At 43.4% G+C, this 14,673-nt stretch overlaps 1 protein-coding gene across 8 annotated transcripts in view; it reads right to left on the bottom strand.

The window, feature by feature from the left end:
• Nucleotides 1–3,919: 3,919 nt before the first annotated feature.
• The window catches only part of LOC124152881, a 98,564-nt gene continuing 87,810 nt past the window's right edge, over nt 3,920–14,673 (bottom strand). For all 8 annotated transcript variants that reach the window (XM_048382685.1, XM_048382680.1, XM_048382682.1 and 5 more), the window contains 9 exons: nt 12,812–12,940; nt 11,879–11,955; nt 10,602–10,707; nt 9,537–9,650; nt 9,218–9,346; nt 8,202–8,363; nt 7,169–7,393; nt 6,359–6,552; nt 3,920–4,462 (listed from right to left, as the gene is read on the bottom strand). In XM_048382685.1, the coding sequence (XP_048238642.1) occupies nt 4,385–4,462; nt 6,359–6,552; nt 7,169–7,393; nt 8,202–8,363; nt 9,218–9,346; nt 9,537–9,650; nt 10,602–10,707; nt 11,879–11,955; nt 12,812–12,940 (1,214 nt within the window). In that variant the 3' untranslated portion in view covers nt 3,920–4,384. The remainder of the gene's footprint in view (nt 4,463–6,358; nt 6,553–7,168; nt 7,394–8,201; nt 8,364–9,217; nt 9,347–9,536; nt 9,651–10,601; nt 10,708–11,878; nt 11,956–12,811; nt 12,941–14,673) is intronic.

The following is a 14,673-nucleotide window of genomic DNA, read 5'->3' as shown; positions in this document are numbered from 1 at the left end:
TATCTTCCAGGGATGGATAGAATAAGGGTTGTATCTTCCAGGGATTATTAGAGTAAGGGTTGTATCTTCCAGGGATGGATAGAGTTAGGGTTGTATCTTCCAGGGATGGATAGAGTTAGGTTTGTATCTCCCAGGGATGGATAGAGTAAAGGTTGTATCTTCAAGGGAAGGGTAGAGTAAGGGTTGTATCTTCCAGGGATGGATAGAATAAGGGTTGTATCTTCCAGGGATGGATAGAGTAAGGGTTGTTTCTTCAAGGGAAGGGTAGAGTAAGGGTTGTATCTTCCAGGGATGGATAGAATAAGGGTTGTATCTTCCAGGGATTATTAGAGTAAGGGTTGTATCTTCCAGGGATGGATAGAGTTAGGGTTGTATCTCCCAGGGATGGATAGAGTAAGGGTTGTTTCTTCAAGGGAAGGGTAGAGTAAGGGTTGTATCTTCCAGGGATGGATAGAATAAGGGTTGTATCTTCCAGGGATTATTAGAGTAAGGGTTGTATCTTCCAGGGATGGATAGAGTTAGGGTTGTATCTTCCAGGGATGGATAGAGTTAGGTTTGTATCTCCCAGGGATGGATAGAGTTATCGTTGTATCTTCCAGGGATGGATAGAGTAAGGGTTGTATCTTCCAGGGATGGATAGAGTTAGGGTTGTATCTTCCAGGGATGGATAGAGTAAGGGTTGTATCTTCCAGGGATTGCTAGAGTAAAGGTTGTATCTTCAAGGGAAGGGTAGAGTAAGGGTTGTATCTTCAAGGGAAGGGTAGAGTAAGGTTGTATCTCCCAGGGATGGATAGAGTAAGGGTTGTATCTTCAAGGGAAGGGTAGAGTAAGGGTTGTTTCTTCCAGGGATGGATAGAGTAAGGGTTGTTTCTTCAAGGGATGGATAGAATAAGGGTTGTATCTTCAAGGGAAGGGTAGAGTAAGGGTTGTATCTTTCAGGGATGGATAGAATAAGGGTTGTATCTTCCAGGGATGGATAGAGTTAGGGTTGTATCTTCCAGGGATGGATAGAGTAAGGGTTGTATCTTCAAGGGAAGGGTAGAGTAAGGGTTGTATCTTCCAGGGATGGATAGAGTAAGGGTTGTATCTTCCAGGGATGGATAGAGTAAGGGTTGTTTCTTCAAGGGAAGGGTAGAGTAAGGGTTGTATCTTCCAGGGATGGATAGAATAAGGGTTGTATCTCCCAGGGATGGATAGAGTTAGGGTTGTATCTTCCAGGGATGGCTAGAGTAAAGGTTGTATCTTCAAGGGAAGGGTAGAGTAAGGGTTGTATCTTCCAGGGATGGATAGAATAAGGGTTGTATCTTCCAGGGATGGATAGAGTAAGGGTTGTTTCTTCAAGGGAAGGGTAGAGTAAGGGTTGTATCTTCCAGGGATGGATAGAATAAGGGTTGTATCTTCCAGGGATTATTAGAGTAAGGGTTGTATCTTCCAGGGATGGATAGAGTTAGGGTTGTATCTTCCAGGGATGGATAGAGTTAGGTTTGTATCTCCCAGGGATGGATAGAGTTATCGTTGTATCTTCCAGGGATGGATAGAGTAAGGGTTGTATCTTCCAGGGATGGATAGAGTTAGGGTTGTATCTTCCAGGGATGGATAGAGTAAGGGTTGTATCTTCCAGGGATTGCTAGAGTAAAGGTTGTATCTTCAAGGGAAGGGTAGAGTAAGGGTTGTATCTTCAAGGGAAGGGTAGAGTAAGGTTGTATCTCCCAGGGATGGATAGAGTAAGGGTTGTATCTTCAAGGGAAGGGTAGAGTAAGGGTTGTATCTTCCAGGGATGGATAGAGTAAGGGTTGTTTCTTCAAGGGATGGATAGAATAAGGGTTGTATCTTCCAGGGATGGATAGAGTAAGGTTGTATCTCCCAGGGATGGATAGAGTAAGGGTTGTATCTTCAAGGGAAGGGTAGAGTAAGGGTTGTATCTTCCAGGGATGGATAGAATAAGGGTTGTATCTTCCAGGGATGGATAGAGTAAGGGTTGTTTCTTCAAGGGAAGGGTAGAGTAAGGGTTGTATCTTCCAGGGATGGATAGAATAAGGGTTGTATCTTCCAGGGATTATTAGAGTAAGGGTTGTATCTTCCAGGGATGGATAGAGTTATCGTTGTATCTCCCAGGGATGGATAGAGTTAGGGTTGTATCTTCCAGGGATGGCTAGAGTAAAGGTTGTATCTTCAAGGGAAGGGTAGAGTAAGGGTTGTATCTTCCAGGGATGGATAGAATAAGGGTTGTATCTTCCAGGGATGGATAGAGTAAGGGTTGTTTCTTCAAGGGAAGGGTAGAGTAAGGGTTGTATCTTCCAGGGATGGATAGAATAAGGGTTGTATCTTCCAGGGATTATTAGAGTAAGGGTTGTATCTTCAAGGGATGGATAGAGTTAGGGTTGTATCTCCCAGGGATGGATAGAGTAAGGGTTGTTTCTTCAAGGGAAGGGTAGAGTAAGGGTTGTATCTTCCAGGGATGGATAGAATAAGGGTTGTATCTTCCAGGGATTATTAGAGTAAGGGTTGTATCTTCCAGGGATGGATAGAGTTAGGGTTGTATCTTCCAGGGATGGATAGAGTTAGGTTTGTATCTCCCAGGGATGGATAGAGTTATCGTTGTATCTTCCAGGGATGGATAGAGTAAGGGTTGTATCTTCCAGGGATGGATAGAGTTAGGGTTGTATCTTCCAGGGATGGATAGAGTAAGGGTTGTATCTTCCAGGGATTGCTAGAGTAAAGGTTGTATCTTCAAGGGAAGGGTAGAGTAAGGGTTGTATCTTCAAGGGAAGGGTAGAGTAAGGTTGTATCTCCCAGGGATGGATAGAGTAAGGGTTGTATCTTCAAGGGAAGGGTAGAGTAAGGGTTGTATCTTCCAGGGATGGATAGAGTAAGGGTTGTTTCTTCAAGGGAAGGGTAGAGTAAGGGTTGTATCTTCCAGGGATTGATAGAATAAGGGTTGTATCTTCCAGGGCTTATTAGAGTAAGGGTTGTATCTTCCAGGGATGGATAGAGTTAGGGTTGTATCTTCCAGGGATGGATAGAGTAAGGGTTGTATCTTCCAGGGATGGATAGAGTAAGGGTTGTATCTTCCAGGGATGGATAGAGTTAGGGTTGTATCTTCCAGGGATGGATAGAATAAGGGTTGTATCTTCCAGGGATGGATAGAGTAAGGTTGTATCTCCCAGGGATGGATAGAGTAAGGGTTGTATCTTCAAGGGAAGGGTAGAGTAAGGGTTGTATCTCCCAGGGATGGATAGAGTAAGGGTTGTATATTCAAGGGAAGGGTAGAGTTAAGGTCTCATGTATTTCCGTTATGAGTAAGGAGGGACACTGCTTGCAGGTAGGGTGGGGGAGTATAGATCAGGGTCGAAGTTCTCCAAGAAATTGTGCCGAATAAAGGTTGGGTGATTTCCAAGGGCGGAGCAAAGATAGCAACGGGCTTGAAGAGAAATGCATTGTCTCAATATCAACTGAGCAGTATGTTTTTAGTCCTCACAAACAACTCTTGACACTGCAAATAAAGCCGGACATCTTGAATTGTAGATGTGTATACGTAGTGGAACATTTCGTACTCTTAAACAGGGCATGTTTTAATGTACACAAAACAGGGATTTGAAAATGTTATTAAAGTTTGTCACTAACCAAATGTTTTAACTTTTATGAAAGTGTAGTATGTCTGTCCACAGTTTCATTCCTTGTTACATGTTGTATTCTTGTAGTGTGCCATGGATGTGTGTGGTAACAGTCATTGCCCATCTAGGAATAACTACTAAGTATCCATCTGGCAATAGTTGTGCCCATCTATTAATCGTATTCGTAGAAACTGACTTTTCATCCAGTGGACGCATAATAATTTTCCACATCTATGTTTTGAGTTAAGATATATTCTATAAGCTAGTCATAATTTCCCAAGCATCCATGATAACAAAGACACATGCCATATTGCATTTTTATTCACCGGATGAAGTCTGTAAATAGACAAAAATACAAATTAACAGGAAACAGTTTAGTCAAACTATATTTTTTATTTCTCCCTGAATAGAAGATCACAGGATAACGTACCACTGTTGATAATAGTATTGGAAGACAGAACTGGTATCTGTGAACAATTTAGCATCCAGGGCAGAATAAATAGACCCGTATCCCAAATATTGCACATTCTGCCGACTCGGCAAACTTACATATGATACTGTTGACATCAGAAAGCTGTAAATATTCATTTTTTAACATACATAATATTTCAAAATAAGTAACTCGCCATATAATTAAACAGTGACATCATCAAACAATAATCCCTTATTTACAAATCATCTTAGAACCGGTTAGCATCACACTGTAGGACGTGGTGTAGCGGGTTGTAACCTATCTACAGCCTCCATCCAGAGTAAGGAAGGCTAACAATCTAAAAAGGTGGCAGAGTTGTCGACTGGCCGCCTGGTTTGTTGGTAGGCTCGCAGTGACAGCTAGTTATAACATCCATCTGAAACACAAAGCAAGGTAGTCTTAGAAGGGTCTCCAAGACACGGGTCGTTGTTTAATTGACGAGCAACACAGATGGTCACTTTTCAATAGAATATAGTCATTTTTCAATATGTTTGTTGACATATATAGGGGATAGATGATAGTCACTTTTCTATATGTTTGTTGACATAAATACACAGAGGATAGAGGATGGTCACTTTTCAATATGTTTGTTGACATATATATACAGAGGATAGAGGATAGTCACTTTTCAATATGTTTGTTGACTTAAATACACAGAGGATAGAGGATGGTCACTTTTCAATATGTTTGCTGACATAAATACACAGAGGATAGAGGATAGTCACTTTTCAATTTGTTTGTTGACATATATATATATACAGAGGATAGAGGATGGTCACTTTTCAATATGTTTTGCTGACATATATATACAGAGGATAGAGGATGGTCACTTTTCAATATGTTTGTTGACATATATATATACAGAGGATAGAGGATAGTCACTCTTCAATATGTTTGTTGACATATATAGGGGATAGATGATAGTCACTAATACACAGAGGATAGAGGATGGTCACTTTTCAATATGTTTGTTGACATATATATACAGAGGATAGAGGATAGTCACTTTTCAATATGTTTGTTGACTTAAATACACAGAGGATAGAGGATGGTCACTTTTCAATATGTTTGTTGACATAAATACACAGAGGATAGAGGATAGTCACTTTTCAATTTGTTTGTTGACATATATATATACAGAGGATAGAGGATGGTCACTTTTCAATATGTTTTGCTGACATATATATATACAGAGGATAGAGGATGGTCACTTTTCAATATGTTTGTTGACATATATATATACAGAGGATAGAGGATAGTCACTCTTCAATATGTTTGTTGACATATATATACAGAGGATAGAGGATGGTCACTTTTCAATATGTTTGCTGACATATATATACAGAGGATAGAGGATGGTCACTTTTCAATAAGTTTGTTGACATATATATATACAGAGGATAGAGGATAGTCACTCTTCAATATGTTTGTTGACATATATATACAGAGGATAGAGGATGGTCACTTTTCAATATGTTTGCTGACATATATATACAGAGGATAGAGGATGGTCACTTTTCAATAAGTTTGTGGACATATAGACACAGAGGATAGAGGATGGTCACTTTTCAATATGTTTGCTGACATATATATACAGAGGATAGAGGATGGTCACTTTTCAATATGTTTGTTGACATATATATGAAGAACATATATAATGATTTTGACTGTGTTCTACACACTGGTGTGTAAACATGTTACACAATATAAGGCACTTGTGTGATAAGAACACCACACACTATACGGATTTATTATGCCTCAAAGTGAGATTGACCAATGAGAGAGCAGAACTACTGACCCCATATGAGCCCGAGTACTGTCAGTGGTTATTACTGACCTAATATGAGACCATATACCGTCAGTAACAACCATTTTGGATTTTCCAACACCCACCTCACACAATTCACATGAAAATTCTTGCACAGAAATTAGTTATTTGACACTGTTTTGTGTTTTAATATAATTAATTTTGATGTGCAAGGGCATCAATTTGTTTAGATCACGTACGTGACTTAATTGATAAAGATTATAGTTTAAATTACCAACAAGGCTTGAAGAGTAGTCTCCCTTTGACCCTTAACGTCAACTGTTGTAAGTGTCAAGTTTTAATTTTGACATGGCATGTGCGATATGGATACAAGATAGTGTACATTAAATGAATTCGTTATGGTATCTAAAGGCACCATAGCTAATAGTACGCTTACATTATACATTATGGGCCGGATTACAACAACGACAGTATGTATCCTATTGTTCACGTGGTACTACTTACAGTGGTATTGTAGGCTAGTTGTCCGACACACTTGACTTGTATAGACTGTTGCTCCACTGTGGGCGTACAGCACATGGTCGCCACCTTGCCGCAGCCCCCTCCGCACTGACCATAATCCATGAAGATAGACTCGCACCCCTTGTCATCCTTCCTCGATCCCCACGCTGCCATCTTGGAGCAGTTGAGCGGCTTTTCTACAACACAAGGGAGTCAATACTGTACAATGCTGAGAGAGAGCGGCTCGGACTTGCTTGATTGCGTGTCTTCGTACCCTGATGGCGTCGACTGTTGCTCATAAAATCAATCACAAATTGTCCGGTTCAGACTCATTTATTTCAAGCCGAAGCCATTTAGCGTTAAACAAACAGACAAATATAACAGAACCGTAAATCGATGCCTTGTCTGTCCGTTCCAAGTTTTGATGTCTGATCAGCGACATAAGGGGCTAAACTCACGAATCTGTCACAGACCTAACTTCACAAGCGAAGTCCTGTACGAGTCCATCACAGACCGACCTTCCCAAACGATGTCCTGTACGAATCTATCACAGACCTACCTTCACAAGCGAAGTCCTGAACGAACCCATCACAGACCTACCTACCTTCACAAGACATGTCCTGTACGAATCTATCACAGACCCACCTTCACAAGAGATGTCCTGTACGAATCTACCACAGACCCACCTTCACAAGAGATGTCCTGTACGAATCTATCACAGACCTACCTTCACAAGCGAAGTCCTAAACGAACCCATCACAGACCTACCTTCCTTCACAAGGCATGTCCTGTGCGAATCTATCACAGACCTACCTTCACAAGCGAAGTCTTGTACCAATGTCATGGGCAGGCTCTTCACACATGCGTCCTTCTCCAGCTCGCACAGGTTGACGTAGGTCTTGACGAAGTTGCCAACGCGGCCGCACACAGGGTCGTACCCGCGGTTGTCACACTTCTTGCAGGTACAGTCAGTTGCAGAGGTCTCGTTGTTTGAAACACACACCTGACCCTTGGGACACGTGGAGGCAGTGCAGGGGCCTGCAAACAGGTACAAACACACATGAACGCCCATACAGTGAAATTGCATGGTAGAAGTGTTTTAAGGAACGTTTTCTATCCTAGAAGATGCAAGAACAAAGCACAGATTTTACATTTCTTAGCTTCTATGATAACAAAAAACAAACTGTATTTGAGTATCAGGTCCAATGCACTGGGAACTAGATCTGGAGATGCTGTTTAAAGTCAATCTGGAATGTACATGCAAATTGCTCTTGTAGTTGTATACAGATCAACAAATATTATTGAAAATTAAAGGCAAGTATGACATTATGTTATATTTTGTGCAGTGTACGATATACAATGTCTATTTGCCATCTGAGGCGTAGACACCCCTATCCAAGATTTGTCCTGGGTCCCGTCCCTCAAAGCCATCTTAGCGCTGAGATGATCGTAACTCCCATAGTCTTAACATAACCTAACGATACTTGCGGTAATATAGCTTTGTAGAACAGTGTGACGTTGTACAAAACAACATTAGCTCTACGACTGTCTTAAGTCTATGTTAAAGTATGGGAGTTAAGATCATCTTAGTGCTAAGATCGCTTTGTACAACGGCACCCTGGTCCCTGGTTGTGATTCTTGTTTTGGCAGCACCATGCCTGTGCTTATGGGCTTCTTCGAAGTGATGCACGTCAAAGAGCTGTATCACTTTGCTTTTCTTACACATTAAGCTGATGCAGTAACTGAAATACTGTTCAAAGCGGTGTAAAGGTTGCGTCACTCATGATCTGAGACCCCCGGTGGAATCTACAGAAGGGAAGTATCCATCTTACTGCACCATTCTTACCTTCTGGGCATGTTCTGTAGCATAAGGCGATTGCAGTCTCCTTCAGCGGGTTGCCATTGGAGTCTAAAGCGTTGCCAAGGGGAACACGTGTTCTGGATTCGTACCCAGTACCACATGTAACACTGCAGGGTCCCCATGGCCCCCACTGTGCCATAGGATAACCTGGAATATAGCACGAGACATTACATTACAGAAGTGTGTTGTGAAGAGAGTAGTACCCCCTATCCAATCCCTACATTACAGAAAGTGTTGTGAAGAAAGTAGCACCCCCTATCCAATCCCTACATTACAGAAAGTGTTGTGAAGAAAGTAGTACCCCCTATCCAATCCCTACATTTCAGAAGTGTGTTGTGAAGAAAGTAGTACCCCCTATCCAATCCCTACATTACAGAAAGTGTTGTGAAGAAAGTAGTATCGCCTATCTAATCCCTGCATTACATTATAGAAAGTGTGTTGTGAAGAAAGTAGTATCCCCTATTCAATGCCTACATTACGTTACAGGAAGTGTTGTGGAGAAGGTAGTATCTCCTATCAAATGCCAACATTACATTACAGAAAGTGTTATGGAGAAAGTAGTATCCCCTATCTAATTCCTACATTACATTATAGAAAGTGTGCTGTGAAGAAAGTAGTATCTCCTATCAAATGCCAACATTACATTACAGAAAGTGTTGTGGAGAAAGTAGTATTCCCTATGTAATCCCTGCATTACATTATAGAAAGTGTGTTGTGAAGAAAGTAGTATCTCCTATCCAATGCCAACATTACATTACAGAAAGTGTTGTGGAGAAAGTAGTATCCCCTATATAATCCCTACATTACATTATAGAAAGTGTGTTGTGAAGTAAGGAGTATCCCCTATCCAATTCCTACATTACATTACAGAAAGTGTGTATTGAAGAAAGTTGTATCCCCTATCCATCCCTACATAACATAACTGAAAGTGTGTTGTAGTGAAGGTGGTATCACCCATCCCTATATAACGTAATAAAGGTGTGTTGTGGGGGAAATGGTACCTGCTCCAGATCCTTCACATGCCTTGCCGGTGGAGACGACGGTGATCTCCGAGTTGCCGAGGCCGCACGTGTACTTCTCGAAGTCACACCTGCTCTTGAACATCAGGTGGGTGGAGGAGCACACAGACTCTACAACACAGCAACAGGTTCGTATATAGAGTGGAGTGGAGTGGAAAGGAGTGGAGTGGGTAAATAAATCTTTAGATTTTAGGCAATAAATATTTATCATACATACAGCTCTGTATTGGGAGATGCGGTTGTATGCATGAAGATCGTATGACCGAGCAATGTACAATAGCTCTGTGCATGTTATATTCACCTATAGTAACATTCGACTCCGACTCCGTGCACAGGGGGCACTGACACTTCGCCTTGCCGTTCTCCACCACACACACCTGGCTGGGCAGCTCACACTCTGTGCTGGCGCAGTCATCTGAAACACCAAACTAGCATGTAGTTGTACCCTTCAAACACCGTCCGTCCTAGAGTACAACACACATCCACCTGTCCTTTAGAACCATACATGTCCATCTGTCCTTTGGGCTATACATGTCCACCTGTCCTTTAGAACTATACCTCTCCACTTGTCCTTTAGACCTATACATGTCCATCTGTCCTTTAGAACTATACATGTCCATCTGTCCTTTAGAACTATACATGTCCACCTGTCCTTTAGGAGTAGACATGTCCATCTGTCCTTTAGAATTATACATGTCCACCTGTCCTTTAGAACTATACCTCTCCACCTGTCCTTAAGAACTATACATGTCCACCTGTCCTTTAGGACTATACATGTCCACCTGTCCTTTAGGACTATACATGTCCATATGTCCTTTAGGACTATACATGTCCACCTGTCCTTTGGGACTATACATGTCCATCTGTCCCTTGGGACTATACATGTCCATCTGTCCTTTAGAACTATACATGTCCACCTGTCCTTTAGAACTATACACGTCCACCTGTCCTTTAGAACTATACATGTCCACCTGTCCTTTAGAACTATACATGTCCACCTGTCCTTTAGAACTATACATGTCTACCTGTCCTTTAGAACTATACATGTCCACCTGTCCTTAAGAACTATACATGTCCACCTGTCCTTAAGAACTATACCTCTCAACCTGTCCTGTAGTACCAGACCCGTCCATCTGTCGTATATTCACATACTCTTGTAAACGACATGACATTATTATGTCACGGTGAAAAGGCGAAAAGATATATTTGATTGAGTGGCCCATAAATGAAAATATTCAATTTCACTCCTCCATTAAAAACTATATGGTATTTTGCAAAGACATCTTTCATGTATCCCTGCTTCATGTAAGGGTGTAACAACCTACACATGTGCCCGCACTAACGTAAGACCAATTACCACGCCTACCTTTGCATGGACCATCATAGGATTTCTCCACGAAGTTCTGGTTCTTGCAGGCCTTGATCACCAGCTCCTTCTCCGAGTTATATGTCTTCCCGTCAGTGCCACAAACCTACAACGTCAGCAAAAACAAACATGCAACATCAGCAAAAACAAACATGCAACATCAGCAAAAACAAACCTACAACGTCAGCAAAAACAAAAATGCAACATCAGCAAAAACAAACATGCAACATCAGCAAAAACAAACATGCAACATCAGCAAAAACAAACATGCAACAACAGCAAAAACAAACATGCAACATCAGCAAAAACAAACATGCATCAGCAACAAAACCACTTTTGGAGGGCACAATCAGCAAAAGAAATTACATGTAGCCAGTTATGCCACATCAGAAAAACTACAACATATCTGAAAACATGCTACATCCGCTACAAAAGCTTGTGGACCCGTGAAGATCCGGGTTAGAATAGGTCTTCAGCAAGCCATGTTTACGGTAAGATGCGATTATGCTTGTCGTAAGAGGATAGCAACGGGATCGGGTGGTCAGGCTCAGTAACTTGGTTGATGCATGTCATCGTATCCCAAATGTGTAGATCGTTGCTCATGATGTCAGTCACCCAATAGTCTGGTCCAGACTCGATAATTTACAGAATGCAGTCATATGACTGGAATATTGCTGAATGCGGCGTTAAACAACAAACAAACAAACAAAACCTGTGGTATCCGCAACTACTTGAAACATCAGTAAAACCAAACCGGGAGCAATAGCAAGATACACTCGCCACATCAGCAACTCTAAGCTTCCCAAATCAGCAATAAACTGTAGGAACACAACTGCAACATTAACAACCAAATTTGCATCATCTGCAAATACATCCATGCAACATCAGCAACACAATTTGCATGGTCTGCAAACACTTCAGCAAATCTACACCTGCGGCACACCTTGAAACAAGAAGGCTGCACTAGGGGTAGAGTGAGTGCGTTTGGTTGTATGCGTTGTGTCTGAACTGCTGCACCGGAGTCTCCATGAAGGGTGGCCGTCCAAGATGGTATGCATGACAAGGAGACACCTTCTCACTCTTGTATTCGTGGAGAACATCGTCAGTTTCCCATGGTTGTGGTCTCTGTATTAGTGTCATGTCCATCTTCCATTGCAGCCAACGACACTCATGCGTTTGTGTAATACTTGTACACTAGAAGATCTTCAACTTTTAGTTGAGGTCAGAAAACGATTGTCGAGAGTCTGAACAGAAAACTTAGAAATCATGGCACGAACCTTTCCTGGGTTGCTGCACGACTCTCCGAAGCATGAACAACATATGGTTCCATTGCCAACATTCTCAAAACCGGAGCCTGAAAATAAAATAAGGCATTAGTCGTGCAGTATTGGAGGTGCTGGTTCATTGAGAAAACCTCTTTTATTAAACATACTTCCAGGATCAATCGTCACTTCGAAAGTCTTTACAGTTCACTGTACAGTTTTACTACGTCAGCAAAACGTTAGACAAGATAAGAAAAAGCGTTACGGCCATGTAGTTTGCCCAAATACAATAACGTCAAAATGTGTACCGCTACCGTATATATCTAATTAAGATATCTGATGTGTGCAGTCGTGAGTCATTATTAGTGTATTGTTGTTCTGTGAATTAAGCAGTGGAGACTTACCGTCGCTGACTCACTGACTGATGGAGACTTACCGTCGCTGACACACTGACTGACAGAGACTTACCGTCACTGACACACTGACTGACAGAGACTTACCGTCGCCGACACACTGACTGATGGAGACTTACCGTCGCCGACACACTGACTGATGGAGACTTACCGTCGCCGACACACTGACTGATGGAGACTTACCGTCGCTGACACACTGACTGATGGAGACTTACCGTCGCCGACACACTGACTGATGGAGACTTACCGTCGCCGACACACTGACTGATGGAGACTTACCGTCGCCGACACACTGACTGATGGAGACTTACCGTCGCTGACTCACTGACTGATGGAGACTTACCGTCGCCGACACACTGACTGATGGAGACTTACCGTCGCTGACTCACTGACTGATGGAGACTTACCGTCGCCGACACACTGACTGATGGAGACTTACCGTCGCCGACACACTGACTGATGGAGACTTACCGTCGCCGACACACTGACTGATGGAGACTTACCGTCGCTGACACACTGACTGATGGAGACTTACCGTCGCTGACACACTGTAGTCCTTGCTTCTTGAAGCCGCCACAACACACACATTCAAACCCGCCCCTTGTGTTCTTGCACTCGGAGTTAGGAGGGCAGTTGTCCTTTCCTGTAGCGCACTCGTCAAAATCTGCAACATAGTAAGTGAAGAAGTGAGTCAGTGGAAAAAGAGGGTAACAGTATCAGCGTGGGGTAGAGTCATACAATGGATCTGCGAGTGAGTGAGTGAAGTAGTAGAGTAAGTGAGATAGTGATAGAGTTAGTGCTCTATATAGTAAGTGACAGAGAGAGTGAGACCTGTGAAGATCCGGGGTAGAACAGGTCTTCAGCAACCCATGCTTGCGTAAGAGGTGACTATGCTTGTTGTAAGAGGCGAGTATCAGGATCAGTTGGTCAGGCTCGCTGACTTGGTTGATGCATGTCATCGTTTTCCAATTGCATGGATCAATGCTCATGATGTCAAGCACTAGATTGTCTGGTTCAGACTTGATTATTTACAGACGGACGTCATATAGCTGGAATAATGCAGTGTGAGGCGTTAAACAATAAACAAAGAGTGAGTGAGTGAGTGAGTGAGTGAAGTTTAGAACCTGCAGCAGGCAAACCAGGGCCGACAGGCCTCGGTCCGCTATCTAAACCACCGGGTGTGCTGGGGTTACACCTAGGGAGCAGGGCTACATTGACGATTCCTATGTCACCGCTTCATACAGCCAGTCTGGTCACCGGGTGTGCTGGGGTGACACCTAGAGAGCAGGGCTACATTGACGATTCCTATGTCTGCACTTCATACAGCCAGTCTGGTCACCGGGTGTGCTGGGGTGACACCTAGCGAGCAGGGCTACATTGACGATTCCTATGTCACCACTTCATACAGCCAGTCTGGTCACCGGGTGTGCTGGGGTTACACCTAGAGAGCAGGGCTACATTGACGATTCCTATGTCACCGCTTCATACAGCCAGTCTGGTCACCGGGTGTGCTGGGGTTACACCTAGAAAGCAGGGCTACATTGACGATTCCTATGTCACCGCTTCATACAGCCAGTCTGGTCACCGGGTGTGCTGGGGTTACACCTAGAAAGCAGGGCTACATTGACGATTCCTATGTCACCGCTTCATACAGCCAGTCTGGTCACCGGGTGTGCTGGGGTTACACCTAGAGAGCAGGGCTACATTGACGATTCCTATGTCTGCACTTCATACAGCCAGTCTGGTCACCGGGTGTGCTGGGGTTACACCTAGGGAGCAGGGCTACATTGACGATTCCCATGTCACCGCTTCATACAGCCAGTCTGGTCACCGGGTGTGCTGGGGTTACACCTAGAAAGCAGGGCTACATTGACGATTCCTATGTCACCGCTTCATACAGCCAGTCTGGTCACCGGGTGTGCTGGGGTTACACCTAGGGAGCAGGGCTACATTGACGATTCCTATGTCACCGCTTCATACAGCCAGTCTGGTCACCGGGTGTGCTGGGGTTACACCTAGGGAGCAGGGCTACATTGACGATTCCTATGTCACCGCTTCATACAGCCAGTCTGGTCACCGGGTGTGCTGGGGTTACACCTAGGGAGCAGGGCTACATTGACGATTCCCATGTCACCGCTTCATACAGCCAGTCTGGTCACCGGGTGTGCTGGGGTTACACCTAGGGAGCAGGGCTACATTGACGATTCCTATGTCACCGCTTCATACAGCCAGTCTGGTCACCGGGTGTGCTGGGGTTACACCTAGGGAGCAGGGCTACATTGACGATTCCTATGTCACCGCTTCATACAGCCAGTCTGGTCACCGGGTGTGCTGGGGTTACACCTAGGGAGCAGGGCTACATTGACGATTCCTATGTCACCGCTTCATACAGCCAGT

This window comes from Haliotis rufescens, unplaced genomic scaffold, assembly GCF_023055435.1.
Source record: "Haliotis rufescens isolate VD_foot unplaced genomic scaffold, xgHalRufe1.0.p SCAF_4, whole genome shotgun sequence".
In the NCBI taxonomy this organism is placed as follows: Eukaryota; Metazoa; Mollusca; class Gastropoda; order Lepetellida; family Haliotidae; genus Haliotis; species Haliotis rufescens.
This window is presented reverse-complemented; position numbering and strand designations above follow the sequence as displayed.